At 46.5% G+C, this 18,741-nt stretch overlaps 6 protein-coding genes across 6 annotated transcripts; 5 read left to right on the top strand and 1 right to left on the bottom strand.

Moving 5' to 3' along the window:
* Positions 1-4,431: 4,431 nt before the first annotated feature.
* T069G_03505 (alcohol dehydrogenase groES-like domain-containing protein) lies at positions 4,432-5,563 on the top strand (the record flags this gene model as incomplete). The annotated part of the gene is made up of 2 exons (XM_056170715.1): positions 4,432-4,774; positions 4,833-5,563. The coding sequence occupies 2 exons, from the start codon at positions 4,432-4,434 to the stop codon at positions 5,561-5,563; spliced, it is 1,074 nt and encodes a 357-aa protein (XP_056031607.1).
* A 557-nt stretch (positions 5,564-6,120) lies between these two features.
* T069G_03504 (uncharacterized protein) lies at positions 6,121-6,648 on the bottom strand (the record flags this gene model as incomplete). Its single annotated transcript, XM_056170714.1, has 2 exons — positions 6,121-6,522; positions 6,583-6,648. The coding sequence occupies 2 exons, from the start codon at positions 6,646-6,648 to the stop codon at positions 6,121-6,123; spliced, it is 468 nt and encodes a 155-aa protein (XP_056031606.1).
* A 793-nt stretch (positions 6,649-7,441) lies between these two features.
* On the top strand, positions 7,442-8,134 carry T069G_03503 (uncharacterized protein; the record flags this gene model as incomplete). Its single annotated transcript, XM_056170713.1, has 2 exons — positions 7,442-7,469; positions 7,533-8,134. The coding sequence occupies 2 exons, from the start codon at positions 7,442-7,444 to the stop codon at positions 8,132-8,134; spliced, it is 630 nt and encodes a 209-aa protein (XP_056031605.1).
* A 559-nt stretch (positions 8,135-8,693) lies between these two features.
* Positions 8,694-9,631, top strand: T069G_03502 (uncharacterized protein; the record flags this gene model as incomplete). Its single annotated transcript, XM_056170712.1, has 4 exons — positions 8,694-8,937; positions 9,000-9,092; positions 9,152-9,279; positions 9,341-9,631. The coding sequence occupies 4 exons, from the start codon at positions 8,694-8,696 to the stop codon at positions 9,629-9,631; spliced, it is 756 nt and encodes a 251-aa protein (XP_056031604.1).
* A 2,165-nt stretch (positions 9,632-11,796) lies between these two features.
* Positions 11,797-13,620, top strand: T069G_03501 (uncharacterized protein; the record flags this gene model as incomplete). The annotated part of the gene is made up of 1 exon (XM_056170711.1): positions 11,797-13,620. The coding sequence occupies one exon, from the start codon at positions 11,797-11,799 to the stop codon at positions 13,618-13,620; it is 1,824 nt and encodes a 607-aa protein (XP_056031603.1).
* A 3,299-nt stretch (positions 13,621-16,919) lies between these two features.
* On the top strand, positions 16,920-18,557 carry T069G_03500 (amino acid permease domain-containing protein; the record flags this gene model as incomplete). Its single annotated transcript, XM_056170710.1, has 1 exon — positions 16,920-18,557. The coding sequence occupies one exon, from the start codon at positions 16,920-16,922 to the stop codon at positions 18,555-18,557; it is 1,638 nt and encodes a 545-aa protein (XP_056031602.1).
* Between the last annotated feature and the right edge of the window lie 184 nt (positions 18,558-18,741).

The raw sequence follows: 18,741 nt of genomic DNA, 5'->3' as shown, positions 1-18,741 counted from the left end.
CTAGGCGCAAACGAGACACGCCCGCAGTTTATTTCAACCAACACTCCTGGCTTACCGCATGTACCCACGGATAGCATCAAACGGCAGTGCACAGAAAGTAGCTTTCCGAAGAACAAACAGAGTCTGTTTTAACATCAAGTATACATGAAGTCTGACAATGACAAAATTGTGAGAATATTTAGGGGAAGAAGTTGAAACGAGCAGCAGAACTTATTAAGATGATGCGAGTTAGATCTGGTGATATTAAATCGAATATACCAGTATGGAGGAAGCTTGTTTTGCTGCCTTCAACTAGCTTTATCGCCCAATTTGATGACTATCATTGCCGCCTTGGTAGGTTTGGGGTTCTTGGTGCCTGTTGCTTTGTTTCGTGGAGTTGTTTGATCTTGAAAGGAATGTGCAATCCACTTTGGGTAGGATTGTCGCTGCCTTTATAACCAAATGGATCAACTAGCTTTTTACATTGGTTGAGTGATTGAACGATAGATCGTATTTTATAAGCCAGCTGTTCTGTTGTGTTTCATTGAATTTTATGTCTCCGGCCGGTCCTGAACTCCCTTGGCTATGCCTATGCCTTGCATACTATTTAATCAGTTATACCAACTCTTCCCTGTGAACATCTCCCCGTTTTTACAGCTGTTGGTGCGGCAGTAGCAGAAGTGGGGTAATTCTAGGACTCTTATGCCAAAAATCGCTGGCAAAGCTTGGTAACCTTTAACAGCACACAAAAGGAGGGAATTTGAAGAGTTCATTACAGTACCTCCTTCGCTCAACTAAAAGACGCTCAATCCTTTTTCTTTTAAATACTAATGAGCATATTAAAAGAAAGGGTATCGTCTTTTCTATAAGCCTATTCTCCTTCAAGGAACTTGACTTTCCCCAAAACCTGGCTCCGGCTATGGCTTCCTCCAACCATAACCTCACAATCTTCCTGAATCTTACGCCTTCGCCGGCTTTGTGCTAGCTAGCTATAAGTATAGCTACAATGCAACCTACCCGTAGTTATGCGCTTATGCTCCGGCTGCGTACGCTATACCGCGGCTATTTACAGCTTCAGCTTGGGCTTTCGGCCCGCTGCTTCCAAACAAACAATTACACTAGCAAATAACTCAATACAGGCTCACTAACTGGAGTAAATCGGCTGCCAGAAGATAGGCTACAGCAATATGCTTACCAACTAATTTACCTTATACCGTAGTAATAATCGGAAAGAAAGAGAAAAGGGCTCGTATTCTTTAGAGATTATGTTAATATTTTAGAGGCATTTATTACTTGGGGGCTTTCCCCCTTCTCATAGCGCAGAAGGGCTTTCCTAGATTTCTTTTTATTATTTCCTATATCAGACGACGGACTTAGAATAGTCCCCTGTTTGCTTGATTGAGAGCGGTAATACTTACATATCCAGCTCAGGCCAACCTCTTTGCCCATAGGGGATTTTATTACTTTGCCAGCGGGATCCTTCATAGACAACAAGCAAACAAACAAACAATCAGTCATCACCGGTTGAAACGAGCTAAGGATTGATCCTAATTTTTGATCCTGCATAGCCTTTCATTGACCTAGCTGTAATAGTTTTGCTAACCCTCACATCCTTTATAAGATGCTTAATTGGCCGGAAAATGAAAGAGGTCATTCACCAAGCCTGTCTTTTCTAACCAATATAGAACATCCTGATCCTACTTTTCAGGTTTTATCCCCTCAGAAACTAAAGGAGGGCTATCTTGCGTTTTTTCAGTCCCTTAAATTCTGTTAATTGGTATGTTGTCCTGCAGATGCCCCCATAACAATGACAATCTAGTAAAACAGGAAAGCTAATCTACAGGATCTTATGATTAGGGATAAGATACGTATATCTATTGGACTACCTGCTCTGGCTTTATTTGGCACCTGGGGCGGCGCCCACAGTCTTGCCGTGGATGCTGCCACTCATGTTAACGCAACCACGCCCTCCAAAGCCGCAGCGATCTTCGGGCCTGTGGTAATGGTCCGTTGCAACGCCCATATTGCGGGTGCACATCACGATGGCTGGTATCAAGAGTGCATGGACAAAATGGCTGGTCAATGGGGCTTGAAATCTGCCGCCGAGGTAGGCCATTTCAACGACGGATGGGGTTGTAAGTGCAGATATTCTTCAAGCGTGCCGGGAGCTTGGAAAACTGTCAGACAGCATCTTTGGGATAAAGATGTTTCCTGCAGCGACGCTCTCTACCTTAACTCGGAGATAGGCAATGGGGTCACAGAATTAAGATTCTGGTGCAGATAAACTGTGTTATATTCCTAACCTCGATTTGGTTTAATTGCCCACAGCTTATATGTATGTAGAATACTCTGGTTTGGGGGCAGGCGTAGTTATTATTTAGATAGTACTCAGCATACTAGGCCACTTTGTTTATCCATCCTAAGTTTATCAAGCCCCTCACAAGGAATAGTTATAACACGATTGCCTCTAACAATGCTTCAGCTGTTGCATTGCTATGGACAATAATCTCCCCTTCTGTCACGAAGTTGAGACTAATCAGTGAGATGTTGCCGCCTGTAATGTTTAAAGGTGTAGATGAGATGGTTGAGTCCTGTGTCTCGGCTTTGTTGGTAATATTCATCAGCCTGGTCAAAAGCAGTATTCACGTGCAAATCATCGATACAGTGATATCGTGTGCAAGATCAACCCGCGACCAGACTTGCAAGTCCCTATAAAGCTGTATCTTGACTTTGACAATGTTCCCATTCTGCTGCAGGATCCTGAAATGACGTCTTCGCAGTCACTCATTCAAGGGTTAGCGCCTTTACGAGCTGAGAACAGGACAATGATATTAGTTGTGACGGTATGTATTGATGCTGCGGCGAGTACAACATCATTCGGCTGCCATCCAGAGCCCGGTACAGCTCTCACATCGATGGAAGAGATGTTGGGAGGGGGCTCTTCATAGAGATTACAAACGGTCCTTATGACTGAAAATACTTCATCTTCATTATCACCCTTGGCATTAGACTGTAGCCACAGTTACTGAACAGTATGGAGACTTTGATCACTACCAAACGCTAGCACGACTCTAGAGACGTGGAAGAAGCATCTTCCCACCGGCTTCCTGAAACTCATTCGAGCTAGGATCTCTTCAGAGGGAACCTTTTAATCCGTTGGTATCTCAGCACATACGATTTATCGTCTAAACTATTTTTGATATCGATGGGGGCGTAACGACGCCAGGCAGTCCTATTTCGAGGCTACATTTTGTTTGTCGGCGGTGCCATTGTCATACAAAGGCGACTATATCTACAGCCTACAGATAAGTGACTTTGGATCAGGAGCCTAAGCATTACCACCACGCTGACTCTCGGCGATGCGGTGACTTTTCTAAGAAACGGACGTCCCAACCCTGGAGCGCATCCTAGAGGTTATGCACATTCGACATATCAATCTCGCCGGGGTCTAGTGGCATGTGAAAATTTGGCAATTGGAGACTTCGGCTGTCCATCTTGAGTCTTAACATCATCGCGGGCTCCGTGAATCTCACAGACGCACGTGTTACCGCCAGGGACGTGGCTGACGCGCAAATGTGAAGTGAGTGGGACATTCACTTGTGATGCTGTGATATCTCCTCCGACCTACGATACACGTCCCCTGACAATATTCCTCTGGCATTCCTGGTGTTACACGTAAACGTGGCTAGAAATAGTGAGCTAAGTCTAGTTACTCTGGCACAAAGGTTTAGTTTGCTTGTGGAAACACTCATTTTTCTGACGCAGCAGATTTGAAACGTTTGCTGCCTAATACATATCTATATCTGGTACTTGGACCCAGAGCAGAGTTCCGCTTTGTCGTTGCCACTAGTACCTGTGTAGTATTGCACTGGTGAAAACTTGAAGTTACTGACGCGGAACCACAAGTCATCCATTCATTCATGAATCACGGGGAGTATGCGCTTTAAGCTTATTACATACATACATGTACTTGCGTATGTTTAGGATTGTGATGCGGACTTGCGGAGGCGGAAGCTTCTATGTAATGCCTTTCTGAGAACTGTTGCAACTCCATGCCCCACTCATGAGTTGCCTTCTTGAGCATAGATATGGGCACTACTGGAACTTCACGGCCAGAAAGAGAAAGGACGGGTAGGTTCTTGATATTAACGATTTCTAAGCTTCAAGGGGTACCCGACCAATATTCCCTTGAAAATTCCCAATTACGGAAATATTAATAATAGTTATTCCCATGTCCGCTCTGTCGCGATTCAATGATGCATGAGACAGATGGCGTTGTCTGTTAAAGTCCGCTTTAGACTTTATATAAATATTTTATGATCATGAAAATAAATGATGCAATACTTTTTTTGAGAGCATATACTCAAGAAAGAGCCTCTGGCGATATTTGTATCAACTCCCTGCTGCGAATAAGGGATATCCTGTCTGTCAATTTCTGTGCCAATATCCAGAATGAAGGAGGCACTCGCATATCCAGGGCCCAAGGTTGATGTTGTCGAATCCCCTATACCAACTGTGGGACCATTTCAGATGATTGTCAAGGTGTCTTGCGTTGGACTGAACCCCAAGGACTGGAAAGTAGCAGATGGTGCCGTACCCGGAGTCACTTATTCCAACGAGGGCGACGACTTTTCAGGAGTTGTTCATACAGTTGGCCAGGGTATAACCGAGTTCAAAGTCGGCGACCGAGTGGGCGTCTTCCATAAAACATTGAGCCCGGGAGGGGGCTGGGCTGAGTATGCTATTGCTTGGGAGAGCATGGCATTTCATCTGGCCGACCATGTCTCTTTCGAAGGTTAGTCTCAAAGTCACTTTTCGGAGAAGATACACGAACCGCTAACTCTGCTGAACAGAAGCTGCAACTGTTCCACTGGCAGCCATTACCTCTTGTCTGGGGTTATATCGCCGTCTCCCACTCCCTTACCCTTGGGATCCTTGCGATAGACCTCAGCCATTCATCATTTACGGCGCGGCATCGGCTGTAGGTGCCTACGCTGTGAAACTAGCCGCCCTCTCGAATATTCATCCTATCGTCGCAGTCGCAGGAAGGGGAATCGATTTTGTAGAGACGCTTATCGACAGGTCTCGTGGCGACACCATTGTTGACTATCGTCAAGGAGACGATGCTGTGGTCGAAGCGATCAAGGCAGCTTTAGGCAACAAAGAGCCGGAATTCGCCCTTGATGCTGTAAGCGAAAAGGAAACGGTTCTAAACATCTCTCGGGTGATAAACAAAACTATTGGGAAGATTGCTGTTGTACTGAACATTCCATCCGATCTAATTCCGGAGGGGATTTCGCTTATCAACTCAGCAGTTGAAACAAGCCAGGTAGACCTTGGCAATGACGCGCTTACCTGGCCTAACTCCAAGGGACAAAGCGTAGGAATCACGCATTTCACAACTGTCATGCTGAGATTCATCGGTAGAGGATTGAATGAAGGCTGGTTCAGCGCGCATCCGCATGAAGTAGTGCCCGGCGGGCTTCACGGGCTAGAGGGCGCACTTACACGCTTGAAGAATGGTTCAGTTAGCGCAACTAAGCTTGTTGTGAGGATATCGGATACCAATGGTTTAGGGAATTAGTCCGTAACACAGCTACCTGGTGGCTTAATAACCACAGTGGCTAATCAAGGCCGGGAGTCACCCTGGTCGATGCATTGTCACTGAATGGTGGGGTTGTGAGCTGTTTATCCTGTTGAGGTAAAGAACTTTCGTTAGCAACCTTGATATCAGTTCTGAATATAGAAAGATACTAGAACAAAAATTGAGCAGGGGACGGCCGCTACCTGAATACGAACCTCTGTAACACTTGACAGCCAAAAGACTTGCCAAGACACGTTACGGAACCAAGGAAACAGATTGCGAAAAGCCGGCATTTATTTTGCCGGTGCTCTGTAATTAGCCAAGTGATGCTTCATCAATCATTTCAGCACCTAATAGAGCATACGGCAGCGAATTGTGTTTTGAAATGAATCAAATTACTCAGTCTTAAGATATGAAAAGAACAGAGAAGAATTCTGGATTGAACGAGTTTTTACCATCTTTAGCGGGGACTTGATAACTTGAGTTTACAGAAGCTTAATTTGAACACTATAATAGTAACCTGTTAATTGTCTTTGGTAATGTTGCTAGTATCCCTTTTACTCCTTTTTCCATTCATAGCTGGCAACGCCATCCGTGCTCTGAGTATCCTTCTTCCATTCATAGCTGGCAACACCATCAGTGTTCTGAGAACCCCTCTTCCACTCATAGCTAGCAACACCATCAGTACTCTGAGTGTCCTTCTTCCATTCATAGCTGGCAACACCATCAGTGTTCTGAGAACCCCTCTTCCATTCATAACTGGCAACACCATCAGTACTCTGGGTGTCCTTCTTCCATTCATAGCTGGCAACACCATCAGTGTTCTGAGTACCCCTCTTCCATTCATAACTGGCAACACCGTCCGTGCTTTGAGTATCCTTTTTCCATTCATAATTGGCAACACCATCAGTGCTCTGGGTGTCCTTCTTCCATTCGTAGCTAGCAACAGCGTCCGATCCCTAGGAAAAGAGCAAGCAGTTAGCTTTGAGAAGATAGAGGATAAGAAGTGAATGGTTTACAGGGACAGGAGCAGCAGCCACCGTGGCCGCAAGTGTAATGCAGCTGAGGAAAAGAGATGTCTTCATTTTGATAGTGATATTGGTAGCGAATCAAATATCTTTGGTGGGATAATTATTAAACACAAGTCAAAGAGATCGGATCTGGTGGCATCGTTCTTCCTTTAAGATATCTAATCCCACCATCACAGTGTCGTGTGCGACAAATGGGGCTCATTAGTCAGTGGGGGGCAGTCCCCAACGGAACCTGCTTTGTGAATGAATACAAGCTAGTTCTGATGCCTATTAACAGGCTTACAATTTGTCCGAGTAGTTGATCGTGCCAAGGCATAAGAATTCCGTGATTCCGAAGGTTTGTCCGAAAAAAGTCTTGATGTTCTGCAAATGGAAGGTGAGATGTCGTGGATTCCATGCTTGTAGATACGAGTGTGGTCCCAACACCTGTATGACAATGCAGCTAAAATAGTCATTGATATCATGACGGGGGTTTACATACATAGGCGACGATAACCGAGAACAACAATGAGAATGAGCTAACCCGTATCAGTCACATTATGTTGTTTTCAAAGAAAGGTAAGCTTGAAACTTTTTAATGTACGACTCAAGAAAAAACAAAGCAACTCAGATTGTTACTGTAATCAGTTGCAAGTCAACAGAAATGGATATGCAGAGGGAAAGAGATGAAAGCTCTATTGAAGAGTCAGACCCTTTCTTAGGGGGCTCAATGCTCGGGAAAGGGCAGACCAGAAGTCATCGACGGCAGAATATACTCTTGTACTGTTTGATCGGCTTACTGGGAGTATCTCTAGGCTCTCATGTCTTGACATATCTCTACATCCACAGGGCTTCCTACCTCGACGCAATGTGCGTACGGCATACGCAAGAAAATCGTGAGTTTGAGTTTGTCCTTTTCCAACATTCTTGTGAGCACGGTTCGATTAACTCTTTTCCAGCTACTCCCATTGATATCCCAATTCATTATCACTCTGTTCTTTATGATGGGACATTTCTCGCCAACTCGACCTCCGCCTTCCGCCTTCCCCCCTCTCCAGAGGTGGACGAAGCATGGGAAGGTCTTGGTACCACTTCAAAACCGCTCATACTGTCCAAATCTCAGGCAGAACGTGCTGGAATCAGTTCCGACCATCTCAAAACCCCATCGGGGGACTTCCCAGTTCTCTTCGAGTTCAATCACCACTTGCACTGCCTCAATCTGATCCGCAAATCCGTCTATTTCAATTACAATTACTACTCAGACCCCGACTACCCCGGGCACCACCTTGGAAAAGATGAGGAGACAATTGCCAAACATGTCACACACTGCATCGACATGCTACGGCAGGTCATCCAGTGTAAGCCGGATTTAGGCGTTTTCGGACAGTATTGGGTAAAAGACCCGGCTCAGGGCATAGATGGTTCTTTCGTGGATTTCAACACGAACCACAAGTGCATCGACTGGGAACCAGTAAGAGAGTGGGTTCATGCACACCAAAGTCTCGAGGACATGGTGGTGGAATTGCAAGAGGGTGATAAGATCCTAGATATCGCGCCTTAGAAAGACACTAATTGTGTGTGGTACGAGGACGGCTCACAAACAATAGTCAATGAGTGTTTTTATACTACATGGATGGGCTGTAAGATTATGCAAGGTTGTGGATTCTCAGTGGGCATGAACACAGACATCTTAACCGTCCACGGTTATTGTGGGTGTGATTTAGATGCACTTTTGCTAGGTTTGTGCCGACTTAACCTTCATCGGCTAAATCTATTCGACATACAGTATGCAAGGCAAGCTGGGAACAGCACAAGACGTCGTTGATCGAGCCATTTGAAACGTCATTGTCGCCACTTATTCTGGTGATTGCTCACTTGCAAGGCGTTTATCACCATCAGGACTTTTGCATCTGCAGGGTCAAGTCCCCGCCAAGCACATGAGGTAGTTTGTCTTATGCCCCTCATTGTGCACAGCCAACTTCCTTTCTTAGCACAGCTCAACTAAATTAATCGCTTACATGATGTCGCCCGACTTCGTTTTGGTGGATAACTCCAGACAAACTACAACTGGTTCCCTATCTTGGGAGTTGCTTTGATCTTTTGGTTCCAAGTAATGCATTATGTCTCGGCGAAGTTCTGGCTCTGAAGATGAAGACACGCTGTTGGGCTCCAAGAGCGAGAGTCTTTCTCTACAAATGATGGAGAAAAGAAGAGCCAATCTTGGGATTATACAGCTTTCTCTCGTTGCTTTGCTGAGTTCAGTGATTTCCGTCGCAGTGAGCCTCATTGTATGGAAAAGTGTACAGCCCGGAGCTGGGCCAAGGGAAAATGTAAAATTACTTCCAGGACTGGACATTCCCCCTCGTAGGCAAAATTCTTTTCATTTTGTTCTCGTTGCTTCTTTTACAACTAACGGGAGATCATAGTTGGACCGATTCATAAAGCCTTTATGCCTGAGAGGGTATATGATGACCCTCGCACGGAGCAAGGCCACAAAGCGTGGATGAACCTGTTCCCAAGTACGCCCTTCAACATTCTCATACGATATAACACAGCCATCTGACGTGTGATGATATAGAGGGAAAGGGATATGTCTCAATAAAAAACATAGAGGCCGCAGGTCCAGTGCCCGATTATGTCCAGGACACCAGCACAGATGGCACCGGACGATTCTCTGTCGCAGTATTTCACCAGTTGCACTGTCTAGTATGTGAACAATCTATTACTAACTTTGCTTCATCATTTTCTTGTGTGTTGTATCTAACAGATCCTGATGCAGTATCTTCTTCAATCCGACCTTTTCGAAGCTTTAGAAGCAAACATCACCGAACCGCACTCCCACACACTCCACTGCTTGGATTACCTTAGAGAGAGTATCCTCTGCACATCCGACTCAACGTTGGAGCCATTTAAACCAAAATTTGACAGCGCTGCGGATAGAAAGGGTGTAGACGGATACGGCACTCCGCACCAGTGTCGCGATTTTGGAAAACTGAGAAACTGGGCTGAGCGATTTCGGTACAACGATAATCAAGGATTCGAGACCTTTGAGGGATAAAAAGCGACCGGTTCAACTCAGCGACATATTGAAGGCACAGGCTTTAAATTTACTCCAGAAAAATTAATTTTCTAACAGAGCGAATGCTTTGTAAGATATTGCGCCGTCAATACAGTCAAATAACAAAGTTTTGATGCTTGCACGTTATGCTTCTTTTAGTGCAGAAGCCAAGACGAAGACGAGCGCCACAATGCACAGCCGCAAAGTTCAATATTAGCAACTACGTGTGGCACTCCTCAATATGGGCACCAACTGTTGATTAACTAAAGCAAAACCAAATCTTATATGCCAGTTATAGTATCCATATACAACTATATGCTTTTGGAGCTTTCAAGTCTTTCTATGTAAGCAGATTCTGTAACTTGGCTTGAAGTGGACAGTGCATGTGGAGTTCGTTCGTCTTGGCCGTGCTGACATACAGTAGTTGCAGATGCGGATGCGCACGTTTGCATGACTGCAACGTGGGTAATGTGGTAAACAATGTAACCCTCTCATATCGGCAATCTGCCAAGAGTCGCAAATCGATCTCACTATTGATGATGATTACTACTGTACCTGCAAATTGGCATGCGCGATCCCCGAGCGTTGGGCTATGCTGGCATTAGATTCACTTCCAACTCGGGATAACAATAGGCTATTCATTTTTAGGGGAGCCGCGGCACTTGTCAAGTCTGTACACAACTGCTTGTTCCAGAGTGTCACCTGAGGTGTTGCGGTTGATGGCCTAACGGTATGGGTCTTGAGTCGTGGATGTGAGACATGTGAGACGACGTGAGGCTTATGATGAAACCAACGATACATGAGCCTCAACAGTCCTCTAGCTTTCGGCCTTTTTACAATTTCAACAGCTTAGAGCCAAGAGGTTAGGGTCATAGCTCTATCTTATATAGGTGTTGATTACGGATGTTGTACCCGGCACCCTCGTGCTAATAGGATACATCAATCCTACCCTCTTAGGCGGTTATAGACCTTCTGAAGATGGAACTGTAGCAAATATAGATATCCAATCCAGCAAACTTTGTGTATCCTATTTTACAACGGGCGTAGTCTGCGACTTGTAGGGGGAAAGTGTAATGATTGAAGGGCCTATTCTAGTCAAGAACCATTAGTTCACCAGTATAACACATTTGCATCTAAAAAGTACATATCCATATAATGAGAACTCTCTGGCGCACTCGATATAAAATAATTCATTCATTCAATACACTAGCTACGAAAATTCTACCAGAGAGAATAAAGTTCCATCTGTATCTAGCCAAAGATTATTTCACTAGTTTTACCCTCCTTTAAATATCAGCATTCTTCATGTAATATGCGTTCATGGGGAAGACCTGCTGGACATTTCGGAACGAGGGCACGTATCCTTCCAATTTGGTCCGAATAGCGACAATTACGGGAGACCTGCTTGGCGTCCCTTCATGGAGTGTAAACTCAGTCATCGTCAGCACCTATTTAGCTTTCTTAAAGCCAGAGTCTTTCATGAAAATCAGGTCCGTTGTCCATGGAAATGTCCCGCAGGAGATAAAATACCATGAGAACGAGCTGTTGATGAACATGACCTCGACAGGGAGACATCCAGATAGATGTACCACTTGATATGCTTACCTATATCCACTTCAAATTTAAGTACACGTAGTCGTGTATGTGATCGTTACTGCAGCTACATGTTGGTGTTGGGCCTTCATTACACGACTCGGCCTAATCGGGCCGCGCAATAGGAATAACACGTGAAATTTACCATTTTTGGGGTATATATGATTTGTTCTTCCACTTTTATTTTTGCGTTATCTTTCCCTTGTCATTACTTATACAAATAAATTGACAACACGATAATAACCGATCTGCCCAACCTGCTCAATGTTGGAATCAGACATCTGGCGGCAACACTGACTGGCCTTGAACAACCTGCCGTGCTCTAATTTTCTCCGACATCAAAGCTTACCCACCGATATTGACGCCGTCCTCTAGTCTTCCGCGTCTTCACTTCATAGCCACAGAGAAACAAAGTCAGCAAAAATTCCAGGATGCCAATCGAGACCCTCTCAGCGCCATTAGAGAGGCTGCCTTTTCATCTTTTGGAGGGTATATGTTCCTGGCTGAATTCGTCAAAAGACGGCGGCCTACTCGCATTTTCGTTGGCGAATAGACAGTGCGCTTCTGCGGCCATGAGGTTCCGTCTCCGGCGTATCCATCTCAAGATCGATCAACTGAATCCAGACGAAAGTTTCATTTTCATGGATGAGATACCCGACATAAACATCCGCCTTAGCTTTGTTCGTAATCTCAGGATTAGTGGTTCTCAGGCCTATGAAAAGGACTCGGAACAAAACGAAATTGGACGTGAAGAGATTGAAGAGGAAAGCTTTTTTGCGAAGCCTAGTCCTCTCTGTCCCTCAAGATTGAGATCCCCTCTTTATGAGTCAAAGGAACCACCACAAGCGCCAGAGGAGATACTACGGATGAAGATCAAGTATCAAGAAACCTGGGTCGGAATAGCGAAATTCATCAGCCGACTGAGCTGTTTATCTGATCTTGTATATGATTGCATGACTCAGGTCCCGTCGTGCTTACTCTCAGCGCTGCGCAACAATTGCCCAGATGCCAGACTACATGTTTATACCTTCAGCCTTCGAAGTCTCTATCAGCCAAGGAACGAATCTCACGACATCTCGCCAGAGGAGTATGCCCTTGCTACATCGCTGAATCTCTATGGGCTTTACATGAAATATTGCTCTTACGATGGAGATGGTAACATTGGATACAATGAAGAAGCCGTAATCCAGATGATTAGAGGTTTAGCGCCAAGGCTCTCATATGTTGGCATAGCTGGCCAACCGGTAGGTGGTACCATTGAGTTAGCCCATGCCATCCAGCTACACAGGCAGTCTGGTAAGCCGAAATGGAAGGGTTTCTTCATCAACGACGACCAAGTACGCGATAAAATGCAGGGCAAGGGGAGTTTGCACACCTTGTACCTTAATGGAGTTTCAGAGCTACGCATTCATCAATGGTCTGACTATACTGACTTTAACAAGCTAACTAAACTGCATCTGGGATTTACTATTATCGATGCAGTACAGGCCCTGGCTATTATTGCAGAGGGTGGTGGACTATTTTCTCTTTCTTCTCTCGCTTTAATGCCTAAAGCACAAAATCGGGAGCAAGCAATAGCTGCCGATGAGTCCGTATGTCGGCTATTGCGAGCTATGAAGCCACTGCAGAGCCTCGAATTGGAAGGTGAAGTAGGAGACAGCGCCTGGCGAGCAGTGATTGATCAACATGGCAATTCTCTTCGAGAGCTTCGTTTTGCCCCAGCCTCGGAGTACTATGATGATATCGAAGCTCTCGTGCTCTCCTGTGGTAGGATAAGGCTACTTTCAGGCATATGTTTGAACCTAGAGAAGCTGGAGCTGCGTATTCCTCGAACCCGTGGTGATAGAGACGAAGTTGGCATCTATCAAATTCTTGGCCAGCTTCCACGATTGAAACATATCTCTCTGATTCTTGACTGCTCTGTCGTCGATCCTCCCGAAGTAAGGCATGGAGAATCTTTTATTGAAATGGGTGGCTGGGAGCTACCCGTTGATGCTTTCCGCGCAGCGCTCATCAATAACGCAATGGATTCAGCCCTTGCCAAATCCATCTTTGAGACAATCGCTACTACGAGAGCGTACACTGGCGGCAATTCTCTTGTCGATCTAAAACTAAAGATCTATGGCGCTGGCAACTTTGGGAGGTTCTCGGTCGACAATGAACCAAAAATCCCTCTGGAATGGGTTGGACAGAGCTGGTTTGTGAGAAGGAATTCTCGTGACGGAGGTCTAGTCATTCAGAAAATCAAATCTTTTGGCGATGACCTTGACGTGCTAAAGGATGACTTCTTTGAGCGCGATGACCTAAGAGCTGTCTGGATGGATATATGGCCAGGAAGTCCGGGTGATCGAAGGAATCAGTGGCATAGCTTCCCTTTGGCTAGATTAACAGACTGAACAGAGTTATGTATGTAAGCTCTGCCAAAAGTGTTGCAATAAATGTCTAGCAGGTTTCTTTGCACCTAATTTCTCACAAATATCCGATATGTGCGTTTCAGGAACGGACACGAAAATACAACTTCAAACAGCACGGCTCTTCTACCTGGAGTAACATCGTCAGAGTTCTTGTCAGAACAAACTGTCAGGCAATGTCAATATAGCCCGTGAGTCACTATTACAATGGAGATCATATATTTACATTACCAACTATTGCCAGTAATGGCAAGTTGGCTAAGTCAAAGGCATGTGTGCGCCAAGTTACTGCTGTAATCTTGAGAGTGATTATGAATGCTCTGTAGCTTGAGACTTTGGGCACGACTAAGCAGGGAAACATTAATCCTGTCATCTTCAGCCAATAAAGCTGATATCAGCGAGAGTGAGACCTATAGGCAATTACCAGGTCTTCGATACTTGCTATTCTAGCTATGCTGAGAGAATATGGGACTCCAAGCGGGCTCCTGCAAGGCTCCTTTCGCCCGAGGGATTAAACGTGCCTTGCACACTCACAGGAGCTAGCTATCAAGAATTTGATTAGCCTATTCAGTATAAGGGGGCAAATTCCGTTTCACAAAGCATTGTGCTCTGAAATGAACGATAAGCAAAATGGGGATGGCTGGGCTGGCATCAACTGCTACTCCACACCCGAATCCAAATACATTGTAAGTGATAACTATACTTGATCTATGAAAGCCTAATATAATAATACGTATGCGAGGCTTCCACTTGGGAACAGAGCTGAATATCATTGATACCGACAGTCCATGTGCACATCTATATCACTTACAAATTGGACAATGGAAATGCTGTTGAATACCATGATAAGATTTGGTATCATAGATACATGTGTCTTACAGCCTAAATTCTCATTGCTACTCATCTTATTCACACACACAACTGCAGTTCGCCTTTTATGATGCATGTACACGTAGTAAGTTGCTGGATCTGTGGCACTTTACTTCGAGGAGAAATTGTATCATTGCATCGTATTTCTGTAAAATTGAGGCCAATCACTTTCCTATCTACTCACCCACTAGTCCGAGCTTTACAGTCTCAATGCAACGATTATATTTTCATTACGTATCTTCAGTTGTTCTCAACAAAGTCAATCCCTGGTTGTTCATCATTAGAGCTTATGGATAACTGACTGCGTGTGCCCAATTTCCGTCGAATTCCGGTTGCCCTGCAATTCACGCCCAACCTAGGACCCAAAGTCGCTTGCCAACAGAGCTTCTATCTTCAGCTCCCGCTGTTCGCGCCCGCATGGCCGTGGATTATGTACATATAATCGATTCAACACCCCTACTTGTCCAAATTTAGTAACGACGTTGTTTGGTTTTATTGCTAGGCAACGCTATAATCGCCACTATGTCTTATCGGTCAACATTTTGGCATCGGCAGACATCCAATGACAACATGTGCATATGCTAACAACTTTGTTAACAACCCGAAAGTTAATTAACAAGAAGGTAATGTTGTTTTTATTTGACAATGGAAAAGGGGCGTTTTTACAGCTTTACGCGCACCAGCTTTGATGCCCTGTCAAGACGTTGCCAAGACCGGTAAGACGGGAAGCATCTCCCCCTCAAACTCCATCAGCTCCGCTCACCGGATCTTCGCCACTTTGGGCGCTACAACGGATCATCGCCACGATGACGCTGGACAAACGATAACGGCGAATCCAGCTGAGTGACCATTGAATTCACGAGCCCGGTATTCTCCTTTCCCCGCGTATTAGATGACAGGAGAACCCACGATCTGTGGACCTGTAACAGGGCTCGAAAAGGGAATACGGAGGTTAAGCGAAGCCGTAGGTTCAACGCTTTGGATAGTTGCTCTATTTGTTGCGGAAGCATCAATTCATTACGATGCGCATTTCGGAGCCAACCTATTAGTCGCGGGAGCAGGCCGATACATTCATTGTATTGTTTAGGCTTTGCTTCAGCACTCGTGCGTTGGCGTACAGTACGAGCATTCAATAAGCACGAAGCCAACCACCCCTCTCTTCTCGCCGAGTTTCCCAATCTGAACATGGACACCAGATAGATAAACAGCAAACATTCACGTACGTGATGCAAATCAGCAAACTTTCGCATCCCATTAGAAATCGACGGGTATCAAGGCACATATCAGACCTAACAATGCGAGATACGCAGATAAAGTCATCTGGATATGTTTCCTAGCGGAGAACTCGCCGGGTCTGACAAGGGTGCCGGCGTCAAGGGCGGGATTGTGCCTCGTTAGCACGCGCTCCATCGAACTCGGCCGGGAGAGGCCGCTTTCTCAGCTTTTGTCCTTAGAGAATGCGAAAATGCCGGGAACCAAGCTCTCACAAAACGAGAAACGCCGGAGTCAACGACATGACACTAAACTGCTAACGGGCATAAAGCAGCAAAAGCGACAACACTAAAGCAAGCCATGAACAAAAGGAGGGGGTTTCCAAGTCCTCTCGCTCGCGCCGATCCATTGTCTCTGGGAAGCCAGCCTCGGAGCTGGGTTGCTGGGCTTGAAGAAATCTGGGGAAGTCCGGGGTAACCCTGGTTTAGCACCGCCCCTTAGCATATCTTGGAAGCTCGTTAGTTGGCTGGAAAGCGGCTGTTATCAGGGCCGCCCTATCAGGTCCCCGTCGTTATCGGCCTTGGTCAGGTTACGTCGTGGCAACTGAGTCTTTTTTGCCTCCATCGCTATCATCGTCTAGTCCGCATGTCGCCTAGAGGCGTGGATGAGGTGTGGCACACAGATTGACGCTTGGCCTGAGATCGGAGACTCCAAGTTGTAGAGATAAGCACTCGGTATGTACAGGGGGTTAGAAAGAGGAAGCAGAGTGTGTGTGCGTAACGACGGCATACGTGCACACATGTCCGGGTTGTCGCGTACACACACACATGTCGGGATCTAAAAGCCAAGGTGAGGAGAAGACCGAGGAGAGACGGCTTGAATGTCACATAAACGCCATCACGCGCCCTACACGCCGGGATGTCAATTTGTGTCCTTCCTCCTTCTCGTTATATAAAACCTCCTTGACCCTTTGAATTACTGAAGACTTGCCGCTTTGCAATTCGCCCACTCATCACTTTTCATCTACATAATCTGAGACATTGGACGAAACTCCATCTCACAAGACAAAGGCTTTCAGGGAATGCTGTCTGACCATTCACATCTGCTGCTCTCCTCTTGCATCACTGCAAAATATCTCAACAAGTGAAACAAGGAACGGAACAGAGACGAAATAATCCAACCCATAACAACAACAATCCACAATGGCGAGCAGCAGTAAGAAAGACCCCAACATCACCAAGCTCATCGACAGCGACCTCGACACCGCCGACCAAGCCACCCGCGATGCCGTCGATCTCGCCGCCCTCGGCCATTCCCAGGCCCTCACCCGCAAGTTCGACATCTGGAGCATGCTGGCCCTCGCCTTCTGCGTCCTGGGCACCTACTCGACCGAGGCCCAGGGCATGTCTAGCGGCCTCACAAACGGCGGGCCTATTGCCGTGCTCTGGGGCCTCCTCGTCGTCACACTGTGCAACATCTGCGTTGCCGTGTCCATGGGCGAACTCTGCAGCAGCATGCCCACCGCTCTAGGCCAGGCATTCTGGATCTCACAGCTGAGCCAGACGCCGCTTGGGCGTTTCACGGCTTACATGTGTGCCTGGATCAACACGTTTGGCTGGTGGACTCTCACGGCCTCGCAGAACGCCTTCATGACTGAGTTCGTGCTGGGCATGAAGGTCATGTTTGATCCGGATTGGGACGGCGCGAGCAAGGGCTGGGTGCAGTTCCTTGTCTACGTCGGCATCACCGTCTTCTTCACTGCCATCAACCACGTCGGCTGCCGCAACGACAAGTTCCTTCCATGGTTCAACAACTTCGTCGGCGTCTGGTACGTCGGCTTGTTCTTCATCCTTGGCCTGGCGCTGCTCATCTCCGTCGGCGTCAAGCACGACCTCCAGTACCAGTCAGCCAAGTTTGTCTTTGGCACTTGGATCAACCAGACTGGCTGGCCCGATGGTGTCACTTGGTTCATGGGTCTTGTCCAGGGCGCGTATGGTCTGACTGCCTTTGACTCTGTCATCCACATGGTTGAAGAGATTCCTGCTCCTCGACGCAATGGCCCCAAGACCATGTATCTGTCCGTCATCTGCGGTGCCATCTCCGGCTTCATCTTCATGGTTATCTGCCTCTTCACCATCCAGAACCTCGACAATGTTCTGGACCCTCCCACTGGTCTTCCATTTGTCGAGTTGCTCCAGGAGACAGTTGGACTCAACGGTGCCGCCGTCTTGGTTGCCCTCTTCATCTTCAATGGAATGGGCCAGGGGGTCAGTGTCTTGACCTCTTCTTCCCGTCTTACATGGAGTTTTGCCCGTGATGGCGGAATCCCATACGCCGCCTACTTCTCCCACGTCGACCCGGTATGGCAAGTTCCTGGACGTGCTTTATGGCTTCAAGCATTCCTCATCAGCCTGATAGGCGTCTTGTATCTTTTTGCAAACACAGTGCTCGAAGCCATTCTCAGTGTCAGCACCATCGCCTTGACAGTCTCTTACGGCATGCCCATCATCGTCCTCCTCCTTGTCGGCCGTGATAAGCTACCTCCAGGAGAATTCCGCCTTGGTCGCTTCGGTGTGCCTCTCAACATCATCTCCATCGTATACTGCGTCATCACAACCGTCTTCTTCCTGTTCCCTGGCAGTCCCAACCCAGCTCCTAGCGACATGAACTACGCCATTGCCGTTTTCGGCGTTATGCTTGTTGCAGCCGTTGGCTTTTGGTTTGTAAAGGGCCGGGTTTCCTTTATGCAGATGGATGATGAGTTGATCGGCCAAGTTGTACGTGAACTCTCCTATGACGAGCAAAATGTTCAGGTCGCCACATCGGTGGACACAAAATAGGCCAGTATCGTGGCAATCTACAGAGGCGTTTATGGGGTTTTGATTTTTTTGATTGTTTACCACCTGGTTGAAGGATACAGGAAGAGCATAGCACATGCATCTTGGAGATGGTAGATGTGTACAACAGGCTAGAAAAGGTGACAGCCAGTATTATAATACGCTAATAAAAGCAATTTAAGCCTGC

This window comes from Trichoderma breve, chromosome 2, assembly GCF_028502605.1.
Source record: "Trichoderma breve strain T069 chromosome 2, whole genome shotgun sequence".
Classification (NCBI taxonomy): domain Eukaryota; kingdom Fungi; phylum Ascomycota; class Sordariomycetes; order Hypocreales; family Hypocreaceae; genus Trichoderma; species Trichoderma breve.
The sequence above is the reverse complement of the archived record's forward strand: the minus strand, read 5'-3'. Positions and strand labels throughout refer to the sequence as shown.